The sequence below is a fragment of the Pimephales promelas genome, chromosome 7, assembly GCF_988280905.1.
Source record: "Pimephales promelas chromosome 7, fPimPro1.hap1.1, whole genome shotgun sequence".
NCBI classification, from domain to species: domain Eukaryota; kingdom Metazoa; phylum Chordata; class Actinopteri; order Cypriniformes; family Leuciscidae; genus Pimephales; species Pimephales promelas.
This window is the reverse complement of record NC_142775.1, coordinates 30,482,104-30,509,926: the sequence shown is the minus strand read 5'-3', so window position 1 is coordinate 30,509,926 and position 27,823 is coordinate 30,482,104. Positions and strand designations below refer to the sequence as shown.

At 36.1% G+C, this 27,823-nt stretch overlaps 1 protein-coding gene across 3 annotated transcripts; it reads left to right on the top strand.

Moving 5' to 3' along the window:
- inpp4aa (inositol polyphosphate-4-phosphatase type I Aa) lies at positions 1–26,686 on the top strand. 3 transcript variants are annotated; one of them, XM_039683268.2, is made up of 24 exons: positions 1–136; positions 8,911–9,118; positions 9,923–9,967; positions 10,541–10,659; positions 12,424–12,540; positions 12,628–12,707; positions 12,825–12,933; positions 13,606–13,696; positions 14,615–14,762; positions 14,970–15,100; positions 15,219–15,323; positions 15,405–15,513; positions 17,880–17,897; positions 18,212–18,398; positions 19,245–19,463; positions 19,546–19,687; positions 20,781–20,810; positions 20,898–21,070; positions 21,980–22,103; positions 22,198–22,465; positions 22,592–22,689; positions 23,163–23,275; positions 24,620–24,774; positions 24,884–26,686. In XM_039683268.2, the coding sequence occupies exons 2-24, from the start codon at positions 9,019–9,021 to the stop codon at positions 25,014–25,016; spliced, it is 2,814 nt and encodes a 937-aa protein (XP_039539202.2). In that variant the 5' UTR covers positions 1–136; positions 8,911–9,018; the 3' UTR covers positions 25,017–26,686. The 3 variants fall into 3 exon arrangements, with proteins under 3 accessions (XP_039539202.2, XP_039539200.2, XP_039539201.2); XM_039683266.2 differs by having other exon boundaries at positions 19,546–19,852; XM_039683267.2 differs by lacking the exon at positions 17,880–17,897 and having other exon boundaries at positions 19,546–19,852.
- Positions 26,687–27,823: the final 1,137 nt, after the last annotated feature.

Genomic DNA, 27,823 nt, shown 5'->3' with positions numbered 1-27,823 from the left:
ATGCGCGGTGACGTAAAGGCAGGGCGAGTCCACAATGCAGAGCAAGTGAACGAATTGCGGAGATCGCCGTGTATCAAAACACTGATCTGCATAGGCTAGTTACTTTAAAATCATGGAGCATATCGGTGACTGAAACGTAAGTGATCACTTCTGCTTACTTAAAGCTGGTATGCTTGCAGTCCGTGTGTAGTAACGTTAGTGGTTAAACCAAACGCTTGGAAGGAAGAAATAAAGAAAAGGAAATCAATTGTCTTTTGATATGCACATAGTCCGACTCCGTAATATGGCAGAAATTGGGCGAGAGTGATATTAGCAGCTCGTGTGGTGTAGTGAAGTGTTTTAGAAAGCGTATTATAGGCATATGACGAGAACGCAATCGTTCATTCAGTCATCACTCTTCATAATTATTTCGTCACGAGAGCTGTTCAAATGTCTAGATGTTGTCAGCTTTTGCTGCTGCAGAAGCTTTACGTTGTTTCAATGTGCTCTAATGTTCCTGCAGCCAGGTAAAAGAATCAGGTCATACACTGTCTGTTGACATTACGTTATATAGCTACAAGATGCCTTGAACACATTATGGATGGAAACCTAGACCCAATTATTACCATAAAATTCCGGAATTTTCTTGACGTTCGGTTTTCGACTTCTGTCAGTGCAGACGGAACAATGTGCTAAACTACTCGGAAAACGTTCTCTATGCAGCGGTGGCACAACATCATTATTAAAAACTACAACACGACACATACATGCAGCGTACGTACATTCCCGTTACTGAAGAATGACTCGATTGAGCCGGTTCTCTGTAGTGAATCAAAACAAACAGTGCGACGAGTGTTGTACGGTTCTTAAATGAATCATTCATTTGAGTCGGTTCTCCTTAGTCAATCAAAACAAATAGCGTTACAAGTGTTGTACGATTCCCTTTTATAAAAATGAATTAATGAAATATGTTGCCTCTGTTCCTAAATATAAAATTCAAATACTAAAACAAAATAATTTAAAATGCTTACATTTATGCCATGCCAGCTGTGAAATATCTGAGAAAAGATTCGGTGTAGGCTACACACTTTTTGCAAGAATTGTATTAGCCTACATTTATTTCTGATTTATAATAGGCTATGACATCTAAAATGATCTTATCACTTAGACCTTGATCCATAGAAAACACAAGGTTTACGTAGAGAGCCAGACTCCAGTTACAGATCACATAACTGGTTGCAGCATCTTTGATTGCTCTGATGACTTGATGTCAACCCTATGTCGCAATCAGGAAGAATGAAAATAAAAAGATGTATGATGATGATAGATGTTTAATTTTAAAGTCTGTATCGTTATTTTTTTTTTCATTGTAAATACAAGGGCCTTGGGTCCTTCTTCCTCAAAACCTTTTTTTCTAGGTGTTCCTTAAATATAGGATTGTCTTTTTCAATTGTGACCTTCTCTTGTTGTGTATAAAGGTTCACTGTTCTTTAATATTCTCAGTACGTGGATTAATGGCACTATTGATTGGTGGATATGCCAAAGACTCACATGCTGTTTATGCAACAGTTCACAAAGCCTTCCAGTGAGAGATCTGGGTTACCAATGCAAAGATTAGTTTCTCATTCCTATACTTAATGTATTCACTAGTTATTTCATCATTTATTTATTTATTTTGCTTTATGAAAATGATAGGCTAATAGTTAATTTCCCCATTTCTTAAAAAAAAAAAAAAAAAAAAAAAAATCCAATGTGCTCACTGACCTTTCCAAAAACAACTAATGTTGTGTAGGTTAGGTTTATAAGAAATTATTATTTTTCTCTCTCTCTCTCTCTGTCTGACCAATGTCACAATGGTCCATGAACCTTTTATATATTGGCAAGACAATTTCTGCCAATGACAGGTGGTTTACTATTCTTCTGCCAATTCATGCATGAAACACAAATACAGAACAAATGTTACTGTATGTCTCCTGTCTGCCCTTCTGCACTTGTTATGGTTTATTCACACCATTCAGCTGTGTGCCAAGAGACAGACAGTGACAGATTGGCTGCTCATTTTTAAGAGAAGCAGATTATTCCTCAGCCAGATGAAATGATGTAAAGTCTAGAGATGAAAGGAGAGCATGGATAATCATGTTTTCACCCAGACGATGACTCATCACTTAAAGGAAATGGCTGTTCATTATGATTGGGCAATGATGTCAAACATGGCGCAGAAGGTTGGGGCTCAAATTTCAGATTTAAATTTAAGTCTGTTCAATATATTCAGAGTTCAGAAGACATATGCATGAGAAATATGGACTCCAAATCTGATTCAAACCACATTATGGAGGTTTAAAATGTGATTCCAATCAGATCTTTACAGATGCGCCTCAGTCTGGATGCTCTGGCTGCTCAAATTGGATTTCAAACTGCGTCACTCTTAATGATGTTTTATTAACAAAGTTCATTCAAGAAGAAAATCTTGAATGAATGATATCTGCAATACATTTATATTGGTTCTGTTATTGCTGCTCTCCTGCAAACTGTATGCTAATTGTCAATAGTATTTAACGATAATGGTCTTGACAGAAATGTTTTTGTATGGCATAGAGCTGTGTAAAGATTCTTCAAAATATCTATATTTTTTCGTGCCCCATGTAAATAACAAAAGCATAGGTTTGAATTGGCGATTGATTGAGATATTAACAGAATTTTAAATTTGGATGAAATATTTACATTAACGATGCCATGTTTGATCATAAAAAGACTTTGTTCTTCTGTATGGTAGTTTAGAGAATAGAGATGTACCATTTCATTAAGAAAAGCATCCATTCTTTTTCTCTGGAAAACAAAAATGGGTAGAAGGCAAAACTTCCAAGTTAAGACTTTTAAATTATTTTAAAAGAAGTCTTGTATGATATCTGCATTTATTTGATCAAACATACAGTAAATATTGTGAAATATTATTACAATTTAAAATAATTATCTCTATAATAGCTTATTTTGAAATGTAATTTATACCCGTGATGACAAAGCTAAATTTTCCAGTCTCCAGTGTCACATGATCCTTCAGAAATCATTCTAATATGCTGATTTGCCGCTCAAGAAACGTTTCAAATTGTTATGAGTGTTGAAAACAGTTTCATGCACCTGTGCTGAATAATAATAATAATAAAAATTCAAACAAACAAAAAAACTTTTGAACAGTAATGTACTCATGAATTAGTTTATTTATACACAGACACATGCACATAAATTGATGTTTATGCAGAAACATTCTCACGAATGGATTAATTTCATCTATAAGAACTGTGCATACATAGAATCAAGGCTAAGTTCTTGGCTTATTTTTATAATTAATGTTTTCTTTACTTTTGTGGCATGGTTTCACATTACATTGATATGCCAATGATACATCAATATTTGTATAGTCTTTTTTTTTTAATATTTGTAAAGAATTTTCTTTTTGTATAGATGAATCTTTTTGCATAGTAAAAGATTAATCTCACTCTAATCTGTGTTTAGACTCGAAAGTTCTACAAAGCCTCCACCGTCTCCTCTGTAGTATTGCCTGCCTCTGTTCCTCTTTTACTTTCAGACATGCTGGAACTATTTTCCATACAATAATTACATCCCACCTACATTAGATCTCTTTTCATTGTTTTTTTTTTGTTGTTGTTTTTTTTCTTGAAATTTTAGATTTCAAGAAGGTGCTCATGAGTGCTATGTTTGCGGCCACTTTGCACCACGTTGTTTCCCGCACTGGATGAAACCTCTGCATTATGACCCTAGAAACAGCACTGCAACAGAGGTATTGATTATTAGACCTAATATGCAGGTCTGTTGCATGTATACATCTCTGCTGAGGTAACAGTTTAACCGAAATGCTCTGCTTATTGAGAGTCCCAGAAAGCTCAGCTGAAAAGAAAGTCACTCACACTTCCTGATTAAGCAAAAGATCAGGATGTGGTTGTGAGAGGAGGTGGACTGTGTGACGGACTGAGAACTGACAGTTTAGCACGAGACGGCAAGAGCATGCGTGTGATGGTCTGTAATGTATGCTTATAGGCATAGTTGTGTTTGGTCCATCACCCATTGTTTACCACAAGCAATGTGCCACCAGAAATAAATTGCACTCCCTTTATTATTATCTACATTCAGAGTGTCCATGACATTGAGCTTTCAGTTGATAGACACCTGTTTATATTTCTGATGCTGCTCAGCTAGTCGTGCCACTTTATTTTCTCTTATGCTCACCAAGGCTGCATTTATTTAATTTAAAAAAAAAAGAATAATAATAATAATCAAAAGCATCACATGTCTTGTCCAGTGTAGACAGAGTGTTAATGTGGAAATACTTTCACAATCCCCCCTTTTTTTTTCTTTTTTTTTCTGTACCACTCTCTTTCATAGAGCTCAATATATGGCTGACCTGTGCTCTAGTTCCCTTAAAGTGGGCTTCTCAGTGACTTCTCTCACAAGTCATCTCCATTTTTACACAAAGAGCTTAGAGAAATGACTTCTTTGAAGCAGTGTTGGTTGTAACTTCCACTTCCTGATAATTGAACCAACAGTGCTCACTGGGGCATCCAAACACTTTTTATGCTCAGTCAGATCTGATGTAAACGTTTTCTTTAACAAACGCCAAGCCAGTGATTTACTCATCATCATACGAATAAATCATAAATGGTCTGTATTTGTTGAATTTAAAAACGGTATGGACATACTTTATAGCATATACCAAGTTGTGTGACAAAAATATTTTATGTAATGGGTATTTTCAACAATAAAGGGTAGTTCTGTCAGTAATACTCGCCCTCATGTTGTTCCAACCTCGTTAGACTTTCGTTCATCTTCATAACACAAATTAAGGTATGTTTAAAGAAATCTGAGAGCTGGCTCACTCCTTCTGCAAGGTAATTGCTTCTTCCGGCTCAGAAAAGTTAGTAAAGACATCCAAAACCATGAATAAACCATGACATCCATGAATAAAACAGAAAGCATGAGAAGAGCCATCCCTAACTATTGGCTGTCAATTTCTAAATCACAATCTGAATTTAGCATGCAAAACTCCCGTTATAATAAAAATATATATTGTACAATCAATGTATTTACATCATGGTTACAATGAAAGAATTGGCAAGCGGCTCATGTGGAACAAAACAAAACAAAACCTTGTGCGATTTCAGTGGTGCTAAGCCGATTCAGACTAACTTACTGATTAGCAACTTTGATTGGCCATTGCATTGCGCTCTAGTGCTCAACAGATTTGATTGTGATTGGATTCAATGCTCAACGCTTGTAAAAAAACGTGCTATGAAATAGAAACTTTGATGCTCAGCGAGAGCTCTAAAACACGACGAGAACATTTAAAAACAGCGTCTACCAGTGGGTACCGAACATACTCAGTCGGTTCTACCAGTACTTTTTTCTTTTGGACTAACATGTACTGGTAGTACCAGTACGTTTGACAACCCTAATAAGGATTATTTAATAAGAATGTCTTTTACTTTTGATTCATTTTGATTATTCCTTATAAAAGAATTGTATTAATTTCCTAAAAAAAATCTTACTGACCTCAAACATTTGAAAGGTAGTGTGCAATTGAAAGAATAACCTCATTATGATTTAAACATCAATCTTTTTGAAAATCATCGTCACCCAGTTCCGTTCTTCACTCCATAAACCTGTCTTTTAATATTGTAGCCTAAGTGGTGTGTCTCTGTTAAATGTGTTTGTTGTGCTGTGAGAGATTTGGATGAGTGACTAAAAAAAAACGCCTCAGGGAGAGAGACATTTAATAAGCATTAACAAACTTCAACACATTCACTGTAATCTGTTTTTCCATGTATTTCTATATTATCATTATTCATTTGGCCTAACTACTTTTTAGACATAACCTAAACATGCATAAAGTCTGAATGAGGCTTGAGATGAGAGTGCTGAGATTGGTGGTTACTATGCATGAAATGTCAATGCTAATATGAGTGTCTGATATAATTATCAATCCTTCTGCCACAGTTTATGGAGGCGGGAGATGACTATATTCTTGATTGCTGTGAACACATTATGATAAAAGTGTTGTTCATTGTGATTAGTTTCTAGGCTGTGTAGTGGACATAACAAGCAGATGGATGGCTGGTGGGTTGTTGATGTTGCATGAATCAGCCGTCCACTGCTTCAGCCCCAGACTGCTGCCATACTACCTGCTGTTTTGCCTACGCCACAGCCCAAAACCCTCCATCCGCACTCATGTAGAGTATTTGCATCCTCATCTATTTTCTTTCCCCCCACCTCTGTCGGGATTCAATTGGTTTGTTCAGTCCCAGCATACTGTAAAAGTTTGCTGCATTCTGAGAACTGGCCCCCCGACAGCCTGGGTTCTCCCAAGGTTTTTTCTCCATTCTGCCACCTGATAGAGTTTTGGTTCCTTGCCACTGTCGCCTTTTCCCACCTTTGTTTGCCATTGGCTTGGCCTGCATTGAATTTGTTGGCATTGGATCTGCCTGCATTGACAATACTATAAAAATGAAACATCACTGAACTTGACTGATGCTATTTTCTTTGTGAAACAAACTTGTTTGCATTATGTTCCCGTTATCTCGCTGCTGTGAGACAATCTGTATTGTAAAGCGCTATACAAGTAAATGTGACTTGACTACAGCTATTTTTGGCAAACTGATTTTGTATGTGTGTTGTTAACACTTAGTTGATTTGCATAATTGCTTTAGTGAACTGGATTCTAAATCAGCGCATAGAGCAAATGAATCACTATACCCACTGTGCCCGGTTCATTCTTAGTGAATGCTGAAAGATTTGCAATCTTATTTTCAGGTTTTGGTGATAGATATAATCTTTCACTATGTCTCATATTCTTTATCTAGGGCAAAGTCACCACCTCCGATTAATTTTATGACGGGATACGTAGTAACAGTCATATCAGCATCAGCTGAAAACATCATATAAATCAGGGGTCTCAAACTCAACTTAACTGGGGGCCGATGGAGGTAGAGTCTGGGTCAGGTTGGGCCGCATCAAGTATTCCACTAAAAACAAGTATTCCAAAAAAGGAGCACAACTGATCCAATCTTCTCAATCTTTATTATTAACGTTTCACTAACTGTTAAACGTTCAATAACTGTTCCTCTGAATTTGAACATTCCTTTCTGTACATGATTGGTACTTCATGAGCTGTCCTTCTGAGAGTTGAAGTTCATTTTACAAACTTTCTTTGTTTTTTCCTTATACACAACATCTTTGTGACACTTATATTTGCTCATGTCCTTTTTATTTTCTTTATAGAACACTAATATTATATTGAATGATTTTTGTTTTGTTTTTCGGAAGGCACATTTCCTTTTATTATACTTAGAAAAACAACTATTGCTTTTGAAATACAAATATTTGCAGCCATGTCTTCCCGTCTTATTGAATTCTTTCTACCCAATGTTAGTGTCTCAAACAAATTATTGACTTTACACATATCAAAGTAAACCTTCCTATCAACCTGTTGGACCAAGTTTATTATAGATACATGAGCCAGTTCAAAGTTCAGTTCACAAATTTTAAAATTAACTTATAGTTCATACTTCAAAAAATGAAGTTTTTTTTCCCCATGTTGCTGCAAGGTTCTTCTTTTTTTATTACTAGGCTTATTATTATTGCCACAACAAGGCCTGTTTACGGTGTGTTTTAGCTGGGTTTTGCCTGGAATGTTCCATATCTGGCACCCTACGCAGTAACATTAAACTTTAATGTCAAGTAGGGGGCCACAAAATATCATCCCTCGGGCCATTTCGCGAGTTTGAGACCTCTGATATAAAATGTAATGCAGGTTAAAAAGATATACATTACTTATATATTGTTAAACACTAATAAAATGACATTCAGAGCTTAAGTAAGATATTTTATTTTATTTATATTCTATATCGGTGACACACATGAGTTCTGTTTCTTTAGTCTGTTATATTTGTGATGGGCCTAGTTATGGCCATTTTACCTTAGAAATGAAGGCTGGTGTTTTTGAACAAAATCTATTATGCTCACCAAGACTGCATTTCTATAATAAAATATTGTTTATTTTAATATATTTTCAAATGTAATTTATTTCTGTGATGGCATAACCAATTTCTCAACAGCCATTCAGTGTCCCACAATCATTATGCTTATTTAATGCTCAACATTTCTTATTATAAACAATGCTGAAAGTATTTTTGTGGAAACCATGATCCATTCAAATTTTTGGAGTTAGTAAATTAATAATTTTATTCAGCATTGATCAAAAGTGGTAGTAAAGACATTTATAATGTTACATTTTTTAAATTGAAAATATATGCTGTATTTTTTAACTTTTTTTTAAAAAAAATATGAAAATTGTATCATGATTCCCGCAAAAATATCAAGCATAAAAATGTTTTCAACATTGATAATAAGAACCATTAATAATTTTTAAGTCCTTATTAAAATGATAATAATTGAGTGCCAAATCAGAATCTGAATTTGTTTATCAGAATTATAATTCATAGGCCTACATTTGTAAAATGGTTGTGAAATAAGGATGATTTTATTCTGCGGTATGTGATGTTTGGTGTCATTTGAAGCATGTATGATCCTCATTAAGCTGTATCTATATAAAGTGATTACCTGAAGATAACAGCATCCTGTTTGTAAAACATTTCCTTTTAGTCATGAATTATCCAGTCATAAACTTAAAATAGTTCTCTGGAAGGCACTGACTCTCTCTGATTGCAGGTCTATCATTGTGTTCAATTATAAATGCTCTCCTATGAAACTGCATAAATAATACAGACATACATAATGTCTTGAGATTAAGGACAAGTCTCATTCTTTAGTTGTTTTAGGGTTCAATGGCTCTTTGGTCTCCAGACAGTTGGTGACACAAATATTGACTCATCCTTTTTGTCCCCTTTTCTCTTTTACTTTTAGATTCAAACCTTTTAGACTGAAGCAGAGCCTGGATTACTGTACTGTACCTGCAACATAAACTGGTTGTGTAAAGTGTAATCCTATTGGTCACTGAAGCTGGTCGGCAAGATGGCGGGAAGAGAGCGCAGTCCACGCCACAGGCCATGGTCTGTGTACCGAGCCAACACCTTTGACTTGTCATCTGAGATGATGGGTTTAGCGCTAACAGGTGAGCATCTATAAGCTATTTGGCACTTAACATTTTGAGGTTTTGGACATTTAACTTTTGCCTGTTCAGCAAGTTTATACCATAGTGATCTAAAGATATGTCAGTAACACACATAATCATACGTTTTCCACCAAGAAAAGTAGATACACTAACACTACAAAAGGACAGTTAGGATTTTTTAAATGTCGGATTTCTGCTTTTAAAATCTCTGCTTTTTTGTTTTACAAACTGAGAGATGAGATATGCGTAATGTGGTGCTAAGAAATACTCGCGATGAGGCATAACTCAATTAAAGAAAGATTTTAATTATCAAATACTTAGGAACCAGGAAAAACGCTGGAGAAAACCACATAACACCAAACATTAACAAGAACCGACAGAGACTGAGGGAGAACACGGCATATATATATATATATATATATATATATGGCAAAAAAATTATCTTAACAAAACAATTTCAAGACACACAGCTAAACCAAATAAACTAAGGAAGTCGGTAACCATTGAAACAAAGGAGTGGCGCAAAACTGAACAAATGCAAACATAAAGCCCAAACACAAACTGGAATGTTATGTAACAACATGATCTTCTGGGGTAATTGGCATGCCACAAAAGCTCTAAAGACATTAAAGAGACAGTCCACCCAAAAATTAAAATTCTTTCATCATTTACTGACCTTTAAGTTTTTCCAAACCTGAATGACGTTTTCTATTCTATACGTATTTTTTTGATAAAATAAATAATTTGCAAACAAACTTATAAAAAGACTATGGAAATTCTGTGTTATGTTCCACATGTGTTTAGGAAACAGTCAGGATCCTGATGAGCCAGTGCTTGAGTTCAGTCTGGGTGAGTAACAGCAGTTCAGTCAATTATAAAATGATTACGGTGCAGCGTTATCCAACTAAGTGAAGTACTTTTCGGTAATACAAGCCGTCAAAGCAGATATCCACTCATTTAGGAGATGTGTGTACACCTGCATCCAGTGAAGAGACACCCCCTTTGTTCTTTCTCCTTTTTTGGCTTCCTACGCTAATATCCATCATACTGTATTTGTGTAGGAAATAAACTGTTCATCAGTCCTGCCCTCTTAGTTCACATGCAATAAACATTCATGCAGCTTATCTGTGGGCTGTTAAATCAAATATTTCCATTGTTTTAGCAGCACTGGGTTTCGTCTGATTTTAGCTGTACTCTCTGACAGTTATATTACTTTTTCCATGATGAAACATCATGTAGATTACAATTAGCCACCTAGGGTTATTTGATATTTTTCTGTACCGTATTTCACTCTTCATCGCAAGACTCGTTTCAGATCGTTGCTTACACAGTCTGGATTGTTATGCTACTGTGTGTACAATCACAACTAAATCACTTCACTTCTTTCACGATTATCTTACTGAATTGTTGTTCTTTTCCCAGCATGCAGTGAGCTAATCACTCCATCACTGGACCGTAAGCCCAGTAGCTTTGTAGCAGTGAGTTGCACCACCCCTCCACAGGCATTTTGGACCAAACATGCACAGACTGAAATTATAGAGGTGAGGATGGATTCATGGAGACGTGCTAGGAAAAACTACCATTTTATACCTTGTTTTTGTTCTTTGGATTTCATTTCAAACAATATGACATAGTATAGCCATCTGATCTGGTCGATTTACATGCTAGTCAGATGGCTTATTTCCATCCAAGTGAGTGGTTTTCAACTAGAATATGCTGAAATACATTTTTAAATGCAATCTTTTTGTCTAAAGGTTAAAAAAGTGTTTTCTGACTATAATTTCTTATGTCAGGCTTCACAGGGTTAAAATAATCTAATGGTTATGCTTTATTTTAAGGTGTCCTTCTTACAGTGCAATTATACATTGAAGAACTAAGTAATAATAGCTAACTGATGTACATGTTGTTACTTTAGGGTTAGGTTTATGTTTAGTTGTGTAATTATGCATCATTTATGTAACTGCATAAACGTAACATGGAGACTGTAAAATAAAGTGTTACAAATATATTTTGCGAACAAACTGAAAGATTTTGTATTTTCAGTCATCTTTAGTCAAATGCATTTACATTGTGACTGTGCCTCAGAATGCAATCTACAGTAAAATCTGTGTCTGTAAAGGTGTGAACCAAATGGCTCAAAGAAACGATAGGTGTGAATGACAAGGAAACGGCGTTACTCAGAGAAGATTGCAGGGTAGATCAATCTCATGTGGCAGTTTTGCACTATTGTTTGTAGCCCTTTTGTATCCACAAGTTTCTTACGCCCCATGAGGCCTTGCGTCAAAAGTGGGCGCGACTTCCGGTTGGAAGTAAACAAAGCGCGATTTGACATGCTTGACACACGTTCATTCAACAGTTGACAGTCATTCAAGTTATAGCGATCCAAACTAGCTAACGATGTGGGAACACAACCTCAACGAAATTCAAAAGGGTGAAATAACAGTACCTTTACCCTCCGCAGTAGTTGATTGGGAGTATTATAATAACATTATTAATAATCAATACTCATCAAGGCATGGTGACAGACAGTTGTGCGAGCTGACAAACAATTAAAATAAAAAATACACACTTAGTCATTGTGCTTTGGAGTTTATTCAAAATTATAAATGAATGTGCTACTTGAATACATTAACTGGCACATTTGTTATTCTGTCAACTCACTCTTTGATCCTGAGTTTAGGTGTAACATCAGTAGCGAACAGCCAATGACATGCTGATAGAGTTTATAGAATATTAAGAATTTAAACAAATGTACACAGGAAGATTCGTCGTCTTTTGGGAGGTGATGGAAACTACAGTCGTTGGCAGGATCAGAGACGGGCTCTGGCAGGATCACTGTGATTTCGTTTTCAGCTTATGTTCAAAACAATCACGTTTAAGCCATTGAATTAGTTTAGTCCGGTTATACATACAACCGCGAACAGCACATGTTGTCCCTGAGCTCCGTAACGACATCTCTCATAAAGATTTGCGTCTTTAAATAGTAAAATAATTCTCCGAAAAACAGCTAGCCTCTTCGCTAACTAACACACAAAATACCATTGGAATACCACAAACCTTCAATAAATTCTTCTCCCCTCAAAAATGAGAGAAATCGAATACATTGGCAAGCCCCCAAACAAACACTCAGCCAAATATAGAAATCGAACAAAACCAATAAAAAGCTTGGGCATTCATGGAAATGCTGTTTCACATGTGTTTATCTTAAGGATATTTGCTGCTAAAATCCATCTTTGGTGCGAAATTGGCCATATAAAGCCTGAAAGTATCAGATTTAGCATTTCCTACTTCATTTTTTTTCTCAGGGCACCAGCAATCCAATCTTCTTGAGCAGCATTGCCTTCTTCCAAGACTCTCTGATTACCCAGCAGACTCAAATCAAACTGTCTGTCTACGATGTGAAGGACCGCTCACAGGGGACTGTAAGACATTATTAAAAAAACATTATTCTTAACATTCTGCATCTGTTTTGCTCAGCCTCATAAACTCGACTCTCTTTTTTTAATTAGATGTACCTGCTCGGTTCGGCTATGTTTACAGTAAAAGAGCTGCTTCAAGACAAACACCACAGGCTACACCTCACACTGCGGTATGTGAGATAAATATAGGTACATACAAAGCCAATATGTAATACCACATCATAACATTTGTAGAAATTCCAGGAAATGTAGTCTGACAGGTATTTGTGTGTGTTTCGCTGGCTCAGATCAGCAGAGAGTGAGCGGATGGGTAACATCACCATCATCGCATGGCAGATGGAGGAGAGGAGAGACCAGCGAGCTCCTCTGGCACGTTCTGACACAGTGAACGGGAGGGTGAGTGCTTGCATACGCTGTTCTTCACACTATACATTAGTGGTCTATTGAGTTTTCAAGTGGCCGCTGTCCAAAATCCATTTTTAAAGTGCAGGGTGGCTTATGGCTGATTTGATAATTATATATATATATATATATATATATATATATGTATATATATATATATATATATATATATATATATGTCCATTGGGAATACTTTCAGTAGTTTTTTTTTTTTTTTAAACCAGTGTCATGAAGGTTATTTAAAACTATTATAAAATTATTTTAATGAAAATAAAACTGAAATAAAATACACATATTAGATAAAAACTGAAACGAAAAATAGAAAACTTGAAATAAAATAATATATTAATACAAACATTATTCAAATTAGAAATAAATGAATTAAAGTTCAAAAATAATAAAAAGAGAAAAAATACCTAACAAAATTACTAAAACTAAAATTAACAACAGCAACAACAAAAAGCTAATTGAAAATATTAATAAATATAATAGTACTGTATATTAAATAAAAAACACTGGGGACTACACTACTGTTAAAGGGATATTTCACCCAAAACATTTTTATTCTATCATTAACCCTTTAAGGAGCCATAAGTCTCTATTTAATTCGGTAAATCTGAGTCTGATGACAAATCTTTAATATAATTATTTTCATGTTTCTTACAGATGGTGTTACCGGTGGATGAAAGTCTGACCGAATCTATGGGAGTAAAAGCTAAATCTGCCTCCTTATGTAAAGACAGTCTTTTAAAGGCAGGTGAGTGTCTATATACTGTACAAAACCTGTGCATTTTTATTTCTTAATTATTGCAGCCACATTCCATCTGGAGGTAGCGTTTTATTTCTAAATGTGCCCCTCATTACTGAAGCAATGGGCCATAGCGTTCACTTCCTGCTGTGAAGATTCATGAATGCCACAGGCATGACAGCTGTGAAAGAGGTTCGGAAAACGGTTCCTGCATCCATTAATGAAACACAAGAACTGTTATTTATAGAGTGTTAAATACTGCATGTGAATAGATTTATAAAGACTATAATTAGATTAGGATTCCTTTAAAGAAATATTAGTGCTTTTATTTAAGTTTAGGTTTTAGGCTTCAGTTCTGCATAATGCTGCTTTATTTAGCATATATCTTGTTTTCAGTTTCTGCACGCAAGAATCAACAGTAGTCATGTTGCAGTGTAAATGCAACTATGATGGTTAGATACAATCTACGGTTCAAAAGTTTGGGGATTTTTATTATTTCAATGATGATTTTTTAAAAAACTTTTTTCAGTGAATTTCAGTGGATTTATTTGATTAAAAATAAAGTAAAGACATTGCTTAATGTTGTGAAATATTTTTCCCATATAAAATAAGTGTTATCTATTTTAATCTATTTTAAAATGTATATTATTCCTATGATGGCAAAGCTGAATTTTCTGTATTATTACTCCAGTGTCACATGATCCTTCAGAAATCATTCTAACAAGCTAATTTGATGCTCAAGAAACATATCTTCTTACTATCAATGTTGCTTAACATGTTTGTGGAAACAGCATTTGTTTAAAATAGAAATAATTTATGATATAAACGTCTTCTCTCACTATTGATCAATTTAATGCTGCATACAGAAATTCTCTGATTGATTGGTTGGTTGGTTGGTGGATTGATTGGTTGATTAATTGATTCCAGTGTTTGGAGGCACTATTTCACGGATGTACCGATTTCCCACTACGGATGGAAATCATCTGCGTGTGCTGGAGCAGATGGCAGAGAGCGTGCTTTCCCTGCACATACCAAGACAGTTCGCCAAACTACTGCTGGAGGAAGATGCTGCCAGGTAAACCCAATTCACAGTTAGTGCTCATGCTCAGAAAGAATCTAAGTTCTTTTGAAGAATCAGTCAAGACTTTCATTTGTGCAGCGCATTGCAGTAATGTGGCATTAGCTTTCATTAGCTTCTAACTAACAATACTCAAACACTATGAATGTATATCATATTTCTAAATGAGATATTATGTTGTTGCACATTTCTATCTGCACGCAGGGTTTGTGAGCTAGAGGAGTTGGGCGAGTTGTCCCCCTGCTGGGAGAATCTGAGGAGACAGATCATCACTCAGTACCAGACTATCATCCTCACCTATCAGGAGACTCTCAGTAATCTACACGAATACAAGGGTAAGTTTGGTGGCACCAACTCAACCAGAAAGATTTCACATGTAAAGCTGCTGTCACAAAGGAAGGTGTTTTCAACATTGTATTATTTATCTGATTCCTCTCACCTGCTATCCTGAAGGTCCTTCCTTCAAATCTAGCTCTCTAAAAGGAGAGAAAAAACTAGAGTTCATGCCTACAAACCTCCACGTTCAGAGGATGAGAGTGCATGGCGAGTCTGGCTACGGTGAGATGGTCAATATGTGCATTTCATAACAGGCATTCTTCAGTGGAGGCTGTTCTTTACATAACGCACATTTTTGAACAGATCGCACATATGACGTGGTGACCACAGGGGCTCCTGCGGCGCATCATCAGGGCTTTAAGGGCAGTGGACTGAGGAAACTCATTCAGAAATTTGAGGAAGCCAAAAAGCAGTAAGACCTTTTATTATAAAGTCTTGGTGAAAAATTAATCAATTTTTTTGTGTTGCTCTGATAGGTTTTGGGCTTTTTTATTGTGTTAAGAACTGTTCACACCAAGGGTGATAACAATAAAGATATAGTTCTAAAAAAATTTCTTAACCCTTAAATGCATGATGTTTCGCCAATCATTAATACATCCTTGGGTCTTTAGCGACCGGATCTATATCTAACACGGATTAATGACCTGTTGCGATAAAACTCATTTACATTACATTTATTCATTTAGCTGATGCTTTTATCCAAAGCGACTTACAATTTCTATACATGTCAGAGGTCGCACTCTTCTGGAGCAACTAGGTATTAAAGGTATAGCGGAGGATCTTTCCGAATTTTAGAGAAGACCCGCCCTCTCCAATTTTTTAAAAAAAATGCACATGGACAAACACAACACTCTTTCTCCCGAGAGGGAACGTCTATTATGCCTTACACAATTATGTTGAAAATTATAAACTAACTCAAAAACATTCATAAAAAAAGACAACAGGTCAAATGCCCTACCGTGTTTTACTTACTTATTATACTGATCGATTGAGTGACCGAGGACTCAAGACATGGTATGTACAACCCTGTATCACGCGAAATACGTTCTGAGGAAACTATTTTGCAAATCGCAATTACGTTACATGGCAACATATAAGCAGTGCTATTACGTTGGTCCTTAACCTAATATGTCTCATTGTTAATAATACGTTATTTTTATACATAGTTGCATATGTAATGGAGAAGTAGCTTGTTGCATTTGTGTAATAATAAACACACAAGGTTTTAGAATATGAACACATGAACACACAAGGTTTTAGAATATTTCAGGGTGATACCATTTATCATTTGGTCAAAAGGCTACTTTAGACAAATTAAGATGTTTACCGTGTCTATGCGGTGCACGACTTGTGCCAGGGCTAGCATTGCTAAGTAGCTTGCATTAACTTTTACTAGTGATTTTAAATTGATTTCTCCAAATAGCATGACAAACTTTACCTGTCTAGTAGAATCTTCGCGACTGCGGCATCAGTGAGAAGCCCAACCTGTGTTTTTAGTGCACGCCAGCACATTAACCCAAAATATCTCTGGTCTTGTTTCTATATTCTGCGGCCTCTCTTCTTATCATACACTTCATATACATTTTTTCTCTTTCGACCCTCAGCCATTTTCAAAGGAATGGTTGAAACCGCAACTCCGACATAATACACCTGAAAGTGAAAACTACATAGGGATGAGCACGTACGACGGCCTTACGTAAACATATCACCAGAATGATTGACACTTAGGTGGACCAATAGTATAGACTACCACCCGGAAAAAGAAAATCCTCCGCTATACCTTTAAGTGTCCTACTCAGGGACACATTGGTGTCTCACAGTGGATTCAAACCCGGGTCTCTCACACCTAAGGCATGCGTCTTATCCACTGCACCATCACCACCCAACCCCATGATATTAGAATACCAATTCCAGTATAATAAAATAAAGCATATTTTGTTACCTTTTGGAGCTTGGAAGGGTTCAGTTTGAGCAGATGTTTTATACCATCATCACTGAGGCGTCAGAGCTCATTTCCCAGGCCAGTACATACAGTATCTGGTTCATATTCACAATCTCAAACCTTCAAAACCTTCGATCTCAAATCTTCAAAATCAATATTTTGATTTCTGATAGCTTCTTCACTAGATCCACCATCAAGTGACAGTGACAGTAATATTTGATTGCGTTCAGGACTTGCTCTGCTGTAAATTTCGGAGCCATTTCAAGTTTTGCTGATTATACTTCCTATTCTTTTGTTTTCTGTCTGCGTTAACTATGAGTGAAACGACATTGATGAACGGCGTGATGGACATTGTGTATCAGACATAAACATGAAATGCACATATTCAGTCATTAAAGATTAAATTATTGTTGTGTATAAAGAAATATACTGTTACACACCTCTCGGCTCTTTAGCAACCCTATACAATTTTTTTCAATAATTATCATTGGAATTATTAATATGAACTCCGCAGTTACGAAAGCAGTAGATGACAAAATTGTAGTGCCTGCTTAGACTTAACAGTCCTATATCATGTATTGGTCTGGATGCTAATATTGTTATCATTACAGTTATTGTTCCTGGTGTGAAAGGGCCTTAATTCTTGTAGTGTGAGGGACATATTTTGCTGTTTTATTTCACATTTAGCACATTAACTGCAACTATAATCAGTTGCCCTTATGTTGTTTGCTTTCTGATCCGTCTTACATTTTTTAATATATTGAAATTTTATTTCACACTTATTACGTGACTGCGATTGTAATCAGTTGCCCTTATGTTGTTTGCTTTCTAATCAGTGCGAATGAGGGTGAAGGGTGAGTTTCAGGGTTGACTGTTTTCCTGTCATTTTCACATGTGATGGTGTTTCATCCTGTTTAAGATCAGTCGGCGTCAAGTCCTTTACATTTGAAGGATCTTTCTTGTTTGCACCAACATTTGTAATGATGATGTGTTCGCACAAAACTGCTTTCCTACTCCATCCGTACGTCTTCTTTGTGTGCTTGTATATCACACCATCTCATTTGCAAGTATAGTCCTCTTGGTCACAGCTTGTGTAGCTGAACAAGTGATAACTAATGGGGAATTGGAGACTGTGTTGTTTTGTTTTTAATGCTGTGTCTCGTTATAGTGCTGGTGAGTCAGCTCCACACTCAATGCGATACCAGCCACAGGATGTGGTGAAAGCTAAAGAAATCATTTCCCATATCAACACTCTAAAGACGCAGGTCAGTTACTACACTGAGCGGCTGTCCCGCGCTGCCAAAGAACGCTCAACCAATGCACTGGAGAGGACGCTCGCTATCCTGACTGAAAAGGTGAGAGGCTTTTGCATGGACCACGTACTGTTTACTGACTGTCTAATGCATATTGCACACAAGAGCAGGCTGAAATTGCCAGCTCCCATCTGATTGGCTTTGCGCAACTTAATAATAGCACACAGTACGACTCTTAGAAAGATATAGTCTGAGTTTTGCCTGAGGTATTTAAACTAGCAATTAAATTAGTTAAGACACCTCACACCACTGGAAAATGAAAATCATATGAAATAATCTCTAGAACCCTCGATATTATCCGATAATCGGATTTTATCTAGGATTTTCGGAAATAAATGGCATCTAAAACAAAACCAACTTTTGGTTGGTCACTTTATATGTCAATCCTGTCTGGGTGGGTGGCTCCTCTCAAGACATTTGATACATTTTAACAGATCTATAGTTCTTGTGCAGTCAATTATGAATATTTAAGAATCATTATTAACCAACTTTCATAAAACCTGTTATGTACATCAATTTTTATTTTATATTTAAGCATCAGTTTGTAAATGTTATGTTTTCACAGGTTGTGATGACACATTTCCACAGTTATAGTGACATCATAAATCAAATTTAATGCCAATTTAATGCAAAGTCGTAGAAACGCTACTGTGTAACCTTTTTTTTTTTTTTATTCCGCTATTGGAGCGAAAGGGAAAGCAAGTAGTAGTTTCATTCATCATTATAGAAGTTTACGCAACTATGATGACTTCTGCTTCTGAGAAGCCCAGAACTATTGTAACTATTATGTAATGTTTCTCATGCTCAACAGATCTTCCCAGTAAAAGCTTTTGAGACCCACTTAATGAGTAAGTGCCATGTCTGTGCCATCCTCTCTGTCTCTCTCAGACGCGGCAGCTGGTGACAGTGTGTGACAGTAAGCTGCTAACTACAGCAATCCAGGCACTGAGTGCTGCGCGCCCAGAGTTCATCGCATCCAGAGGCTCTCCGTCCACCCATGACACGGAGCGTGTGGTCCTGAGGAACGATCAAGGCTCTCCACAGGCCAAATGGAGCGGGAAGGGGAACAGAGCATCCATGAATTTAAACTGGCAGGAGGAGGAGTGGGTAAGGTCATTCAGAGACCGACATTATACCTTTATGATTTGACGATCTGAAATAATCTGAAAATATTCCCTTTCTCCTTCAGGAAAAGATCTGGCAAAATGTGGATAAGAGTCTGGAGTGTGTGATCCGCTGTGTGGACAGACTGCTGACGAGAGAACGGTTGCAGAGTGACAGCAGTGAAGACGTCTTCTTTTCTGACCAACAGGCCGACACTAGCAAGAGAGGTAGCCAGGGCAATGCATTCTGGATCAACCCTGGTGACAGGCTCTTCTCCCTTTGCTCCTCCACCACCCTGACCTCATCACAACCTCTTTCTGATCAGTCTTCCTCACCATCCTCATCACCCTTACTGAACCCTGCATGTCCATCCAGTCCTTACACTCACTCCTGTAGGTCCCCCCCTGTTTTAAGTTTTCTTTGAATTCCTTTTAAAAACTGCTCACATACCACAGATGCTTTCACTTTTACATCCTGTTTTAGTGACATGTGAAAATGCTGCAATCGGGGACATTTCTACTTGATATCACCAACTTCAATCAAAGTGGAAAAAGAAGTACACTTTAGCATAGTTTTAAAAGAGTACTTATTACATAAATAATATACCTTAAAAGTATATAGTTAAGTGGGAACTGAAATTAACACTCAATTTCATGCTGTTTGGATTTAGATGAAAAGTATTATAGCGTAAATTTATATTAAATGTAATTAGCTGAACTTTAGAGTGCTTTTTTGAGTAGGGCTTAAGTTGTACTCCTATATTCACTTGACACACATTTATGGTAAACATATGTAGTTTCTATATAAACTTGTGTCATGTATTGAAATATATTTGTAATTACACATAATAATGAAGTACATTTAAAATATATTAACTTTAATGTAATATTGAAGTATGTTGGCATTTGTTAGTATGATCATCAGCAGAGAGGAACTAAGATTCATTCATGCATTTTATTTTGATTAAAAAAAAATAGTGTTTGTCTTGTGGGTGCCACCGTATTTGTGACATCTACAGCTTCGCAAAATTACGGATTTCTAAAATGTACACTATTTTAAGCAGGAAATTAATTTCCATCATTTTCCGTGTTGATTGGAATGCAGCATAATGCATGGTTGCTGTTGCTTATATTGGGATATGTATTGTATGTCTATGCTAACAAACCAAAAACATTACAAGATTCATTCACAGTGATGGCCTTTTTTTATTCTTTTTTTGTTTTACTAATTAATGTATTATTAAATGATAATAATAAAAAAATAAATAATATTACCATAGTTGTCTTCAACAAAATGTATTCTCTCTCTATCCTTCTTTAGATAGTCCCAGTGTTGAGGGGTCCTCTCCTGGTAAGCCTCTCAATGCAAACCATTTTTACCAATTTCAATTATATATGTGGGCTGTCCAGTTGTTAACTGTGTGTTTTATGGTTCTAGGTGAATGGAGTGATGCTCTGTATCCCCTCCTTACCACTCTGAACGAGTGTGTAGCCATGATGAGCGACAAAGCCAAGAAGTCCATGGTGTTTCTACTAATGCAAGACGGCGCTCCCACTATCGCCATGAGTTTGTCACTACAGTACCGCAGAGATGTGGTGTTCTGTCAGACAGTTAGTACAAGATTTATTAAATAGATACACAACATCATTGTATTGAGAGTCAAATATAACCCGGCTCACATAAAATGTGCTCCGTAGAAAGTTCCAATTACTTACTATGAAATTGAAAAGGCAGTGGAAAAATATGAAATATGGAAAGAAGCGTAAATGGATGGAGAAGCATAGGTTACTGTAAAGCTACGTCTTAGTTTGTGCTAAATTTGGCGAAAGTAGAGTACAAATCAGCATGAAGTTTTAACTTTTACTCTCGTGTAATTGAAATCATAATTCTGTGAAATGAATTCTGTTCAATTGTCAGAGTATCAATTAAAATACATTTTTAAATATTTCAAATTATACCAAAAAAAAAGTCCACATTATATAAATATATCTTTGATAAGATTTTGTTACTTTATATTTCCTATTTAATATTTGTCCTTTTTATTATACATATATTGGAAGAAGATTGGAAATGTTTTTTTTTCCTGCCAATTTTAAGTACATTTTGTTTTTTTTTTATATTTTAAAACTTTATATTTAAGGCTTAAACTAAATTTGGCATATATTTGATGCTGTGGCCAGGCTTTTTTTTCCCCTTTTTGCCAAATGGATGGATATCCCATAATGCATTCGTTTTACCAGGATTGGTAAGGATTAAAGGCAACAACATTGCGACTTCCTGAAAAATTCTGGGTGAAAAAAATTGCATTGTGTGATATAAATTATAAATTGCAAGGGAAAAAAAGTCAGAATTGTGAAATAAAAAGTTTGAAATAAAAAATTGGTTCTACTTTCAGAGTACTCTAAAAAGATAACTTTGGAATGCAATAATGCTTCATTGTCCAGTGTACATACATTTCCCCAGCTGACTGTAAATTAGCATTTGATATCCATTCTAATAAAATGCATTTTCTTCTGTAGCTGACAGCATTGATCTGTGGATTTGTGATAAAGCTGAGGAACTGTCTAAGTGACAGTGGCTTCCTCAGACAACTCCACACTATTGGCTTATTGGTCCAGTTTGAGGGTCTCCTAAGCACCTATGGTAAACATACAAGCACATTTCAATTCAGCTTATTTATGTATGGTGGTAAATGTATCTGAATATGTTAACTCAGAGCTCTTCTTTCGTCTCAAAGGGGAGGAACTCTCCATGCTGGAAGACATGAGCGTAGGCGTCATGGACCTTCGGAATGTCACCTTTAAAGTTACACAGGCAACCTCCAGCTTCAGCCCCGATATGCTGCCTGTCATCACGGGCAACAGAGATGGGTTTAATGTGCGTGTTCCGTTACCGGGGGTGATGTTTGATGCGTTGCCACGGGAGATCCAAAATGGGATGCTGTTGCGTGTTCAACCGGTGTTGTTCAATGTAGGAATCAATGAGCAACAAACGCTAGCGGAAAAGTATGTGAAATCTTCCCACCTCAGTGTGCAGGCCGATTTGAGCAAGTCATGAAATATTCATTCATTGTACATTCTGTATACAAATATTTATACATCATTGCTATATTTGTTTATATCGTTATTAAGGTTTGGAGACACTTCGCTGCAGGAAGTAGTGAATATGGAAAGTCTAGCTCGTCTTACATCCTATTATGACCAGTTTAAAGAAGTGCTGCCTGAAGACTGTGAGTCCTGAATACTCGTTTTTAATACACTGACTGACTTGTGAAAAAGTACACTTTAGCATACTTTAAAAAAAAGAGTACTTGTTACAGATATTCAATAATTTCAAAGAATATACTTAAGAGTGAACTCAAAGTAATGATTTCAGTCACTTAATTGCATGTTTTATAGTGTGAGTGAACCACTCAATTTGTACTTAAATACTTTATGTAATATGTAGTCTTTGAAATATGCTTAAAGTGAACTGTCGAATGTACTGACATGCATTTATGGTAAACTAAAATATATCTTAATGCCATTGTATTGCATGTCATGTATTTAAATATATTTGTAACTAATTATACATTTGCAATGATTAAGTTGCAATTTAGTACATTTAAATGTACATCAACTTGCCTATTTCAAGTCCCTTTATGAAAGAAAATTAGCAGATGTTTTCTGTCTGTCCTAACAAGTTAATTTTCTCCATCCATAGGTCTCCCCCGCTCTCGCAGTCAAAACTGTGTGCCTGAGCTACTCAAATTCCTCAGTCAAAATGTCAATGCCAGGAAGAGCAAGAATGTGGACATCCTGTTGCAGGCAGCAGAGGTACAGCAATCCACCATTACTATTCTTCTTTTGTGCTTGGAGGTTTGTTCATACCAATAATGTTCAGCACAAAACTGCACACAATTTTTCAGACCAATGAGTGAAAAACAGCAGGCGGGTTGAGTGAAAATAAAGATTTGAAGAGTTCAGATGCAAAAGCCTCTAAATGCCATTTGAAATTTTCTTCTTTAATGATGATTTTTATCAAACTTGTATATTTAAGTTCAGTAATTTCACTTAAATAACAATTAATAGGTAATTATCATTGCCATTTAAGTGAAATTACTGAACTTAAATATACAAGTTTGATAAAAATCATCATTAAAGAAGAAAATTTCAAATGGCATTTAGAGGCTTTTGCATCTGAACTCTTCATTTACTCTCTGACAGTATATAGCGCTTTTAGAAAAGCAGAAATACTCCAGTTAACCCGGTAGACAAAGCACTGCACAGCTTTTTTGTCACCTGCTTGTCACGTTTTCATGAAAAGAGAGGCAGTTCTGGGCTGTGTCTGAAATCACATACTCTTCCATATAGTAGACGAAAAACAGATTGTTACAAAAGTAGTATGTCCGAATTCACAGTACTCATAAAAGAGTAGGCAAACAGTACTTCTGGCGAATTTCTAAAGCGTGAAATTCAGCCGTTGGCTGAACGTCTGATGCATATGGCACACAAAATTGGAAACACAAAGTCGTCCTCGGATTGGTTGAATTTTAAAGGATTTTCAGGAGACGCGCATGTCGCGTTCTTTAACGATCTGCCTGGAAACAAAGATGTTGTGAAGCCAAACCCCCTCATGGAAGAAAGCCGTTGTGTTTACAACTGTGACAATAAGTGCTTATCAGAATCAACTAAACGCTGGATTTTCAAAAGTATATAACATTAGCGTCATAGACTCTCTAAATACATTGACTAACGCCACTAAACATGACACGGAACAAAACGAACTGTGATTAGTTGTTTTGCAGTCCTTGTCGATCGACAATGTTTTGTGCATTAATTATTTACACCAAATATTCATCTTGGTGTATAAACTTTAAACCTTACACATAAATTTAAACAAAACATAAATGTGATGGTGCAGTGGATAAGACACATGCCTTTGGTGTGAGAGATCAGGTTCGAATCCACTGTGAGACATCCAATGTGGCGCTGAGGAAGACACTTAACCCCTAGTTGCTGAGACGTGCGACCTCTGACATATATAGCAATTGTAAGTCGCTTTGGATAAAAGCGTCAGCTAAATGAATACATGTAATGTAAATGTAAATAAATATGGGGAAATCACAACTCCAGTGATAGCCGTTAACGCAATGACATCTTTCTCATTTGTTGCTTCAGGTTTGTCGGCGTCTGAATGGTGTGCGCGTGACCAGCTGCAAGAGTGCAAAGGATCGCACGGCCATGTCGGTGACCCTGGAGCAATGTCATATCCTCCAGCAGGAGCACTGCATGGCCCCGCAGGTCTTCACCCAGGCCTTGGATTGTATGCGCAGGTAAGACCACACTTACAGTTAACAACACTACAGGAGTGTTGACACTACAGGGGTCTTTTATTGACACATCATTCTATCCCTGTCTCTCAATCCCCTCTCTGGTCCACAGCGAGGGCTGCCGGCGAGAAAACACCATGAAAAACGTAGGCAGTCGCAAATATGCCTTCAACTCCCTCCAGCTGAAGACTTTCCCTAGGCAGTACAGACCACCAGAGGGCACCTATGGGAAAGTGGAGACTTGAGCTGACAAGCAGTCCGCTGTTCTAGCCCGCTGGGCCTAGAGCTGCATGTTTCTCCTTGTCTGCTTTACTTTATTACCACAAATCTGATGGAAAAGTTTGATTATGCACAGTCATGCTCTGGTTATCATCCAGAAGATATTGTTAATATTTTCAGATCCCCGAACCAATTCTATGAACCGTGGCTCTGAGAAGAAAGGAGATAGGGGAATAAAATCACCTGAAAGTATAAGAGTAGCTCGCTTGGTTGTTGCACTGAATGCAGGTAAGAAGGCCTGTTAGAATTTAAATTACTTTTTAAAAATAAGACCTTGATTTCATTTATCAGAGCAGTTCCCAAATAATCCCAAATTCATTCCATCTGTGTTTAGTCAATCATTTCCAGCACCACACTTGGTCTTTGTATTAAAATGCAAAGGTTGAAACCATCAGCACTGAAGCAAAGCTGTGTTTTATAATACTTTAGATTGCATTCAAAGTTCAGTAGGTTATAGGTAATGTGTATGTGCTGTGGTAGACGATTTGTTCCCAAAGCCAGTTTTAACATTTATAAGGGTAAGTCAGGTTAAGTTAGAGAATCAGTATAGACTCCATTGTTAATCATCACTTCATTTCAAGTATACCCAAAACTAGCTGCCTTAAGAGAGTCCACCATTGCATTTGTTTAGATAAATATGTAGATATTTCGAAATCTGTGTATGACTATTTGTGACGTGGCAGATTGTTTTATTTATTTACCGTAAGACTCTCTCTTTACGAAAGTGTTAGTGCTTTAATGCAGGCCTTCGCTCTCCTGACTTGCATTGTACGGGTTGTAGAGTTTAAGAGGACATGCTTCCTCCTACTGTTGCCAAGCACAGCTAGTCTCTGTACAGTGAGCAATGCATACAGTGTGAATATACATTCTTTGTAAGGAAATATGTGAGAAGACACTATTGATATGTTCATTGACTGTCTGTATGTTTTCATAGTTCAAAGTTTCTTTGTTGGACGTTTCTATTGGTTGATATGAATGTCTGTACTGATCTAATAAGGAGCAACTGGTCCTACAATGTGAAGAATATTTCTTGAGGTTTTTTGTTTTCTAAAGCAGAGGGATGCATTTACACTATTTATTTTATTGTAATAGTTATAAGAAAACCGTAATGTTGCATTACTGAACATATTAAAATACTCAATATGTACCACAGTGAGAAATCATCAGCCTTTGTATCTGCACAAATAAATGCACAAATGGACTGTAAGTTCCTGGTTTGTATATTGCAAGATTGAACTTCTGAAAGCTTAAATTTGCAAATTGGGAGACAAGAGCATGTGTCTTTCTTAACCTCTGCTAAAAACGTTATTTAGATTTGAACCAGACGCACTGCATGGAAGGTAGGCTACTAGTGTTATTTAAGATTATACTTAATTGCTATTTTTAATAAATATATATTTAATTATTTGACCACTTTAATCATTTAATTTAATATGTTTCTTTCTTCACTACTGTAAGTGCAAAAGCACTGCTATGTTGTCAGAGAATGCCTTTCTATTGGTCTTTCAGTGTTTTTATTTTTGTTATTATTATTTTTTTTTATGTATGTATGTATGTTCAAATACCTTGCTGTACAAAATGCCACTTTCTTTCCCCAAACTACAGCTTTAAAATTAAAATAACATACCAGCGTAAATGGTAAGCTACTTTATTGCTTTGTTCACAGCTATGTTATATAGAAAGACGGACAGATATTGGGGTTGGACAAGAAACTGAAATGAAACACCTGTTTGGACCACAACAATTTCTTAGTATGATGTAGACCCTCCTTTTGCAGAAAATACAGCATTAATTTGTCTTGGGAATGACAAGACATGTAGTCAGGTCACTGTGATGCTGGTGAAAGAAAAAAAGGTTTTCTGACTTCTAAACTCCAAAATACTCCATAGTGGCTCACAAAATATTTAGAACAATGCTATTGTTCTGCCAATTCAACCTTCACACTCTGCTATTGATTTAGTGTGAAATCAGTGAAGTGAACCACATACAGGGGTGTGTGTATGTGTATTTATGTACATTTTGTTTATCTAAAAAATGGATCCGCCATTCTATGTTCATTCTACAGCAATTTATGCTGCTTCTCTTAGTTCCAGCATTGAACCCCATTCATTTTCAGTGCTTCATTTTCAGTGCTCGCTGGTAAATTAATGAAATTACTGTATTTTTTACTTTTACACACATTAGCCGACCTCTCGTGAATCTAGTCTGTAGTTATATGTTATGTAGCCAGATCTAGTAAATTGGAAGATAATAGGTTGCAGCGATAGCTTACGTGACCAACACTTCACTAACGCTGTTAGCTAACTTATGGTAAACTATTATAATAAATGGTAACCTGATGTTTATAACATCATATAAATATATAACATATTATATTATTTGAAAATATATAAAATATATATATATATATATTAGATATACAGTACATACACGCACATACACACAATTGATTTATTTAAATGGTTTAGGGTTATGCATGTGTTTGTGTAATGTATATAGGCATATATATATATATATATATATATATATATATGAAGAGTTCAGATGCAAAAGCCTCTAAATGCCATTTGAAATTTTCTTCTAGAATGATCATTTTTTTATCAAACTTGTATATTTAAGTTCAATAATTTCACTTAAATAACTATTAATAGGTAATCTTCATTGCCATTTAAGTGAAATTACTGAACTTTAAATATACAAGTGTGATAAAAATGATAATTTTAGAAGAAAAATTCACAGCGCAGCGTAATTATTTACATCACCATCCAAATAA

Excerpts from the sequence above, each read along its gene's own strand:
- inpp4aa (XM_039683266.2), top strand. The coding sequence starts at position 9,019 with ATGGCGGGAAGAGAGCGCAGTCCACGCCACAGGCCATGGTCTGTGTAC. Across the intron at positions 12,541-12,627 it reads AGGACCGCTCACAGGGGACT|ATGTACCTGCTCGGTTCGGC; the intron begins GTAAGACATTAT and ends TTTTTTAATTAG. Across the intron at positions 20,811-20,897 it reads TGTTGAGGGGTCCTCTCCTG|GTGAATGGAGTGATGCTCTG; the intron begins GTAAGCCTCTCA and ends TTATGGTTCTAG.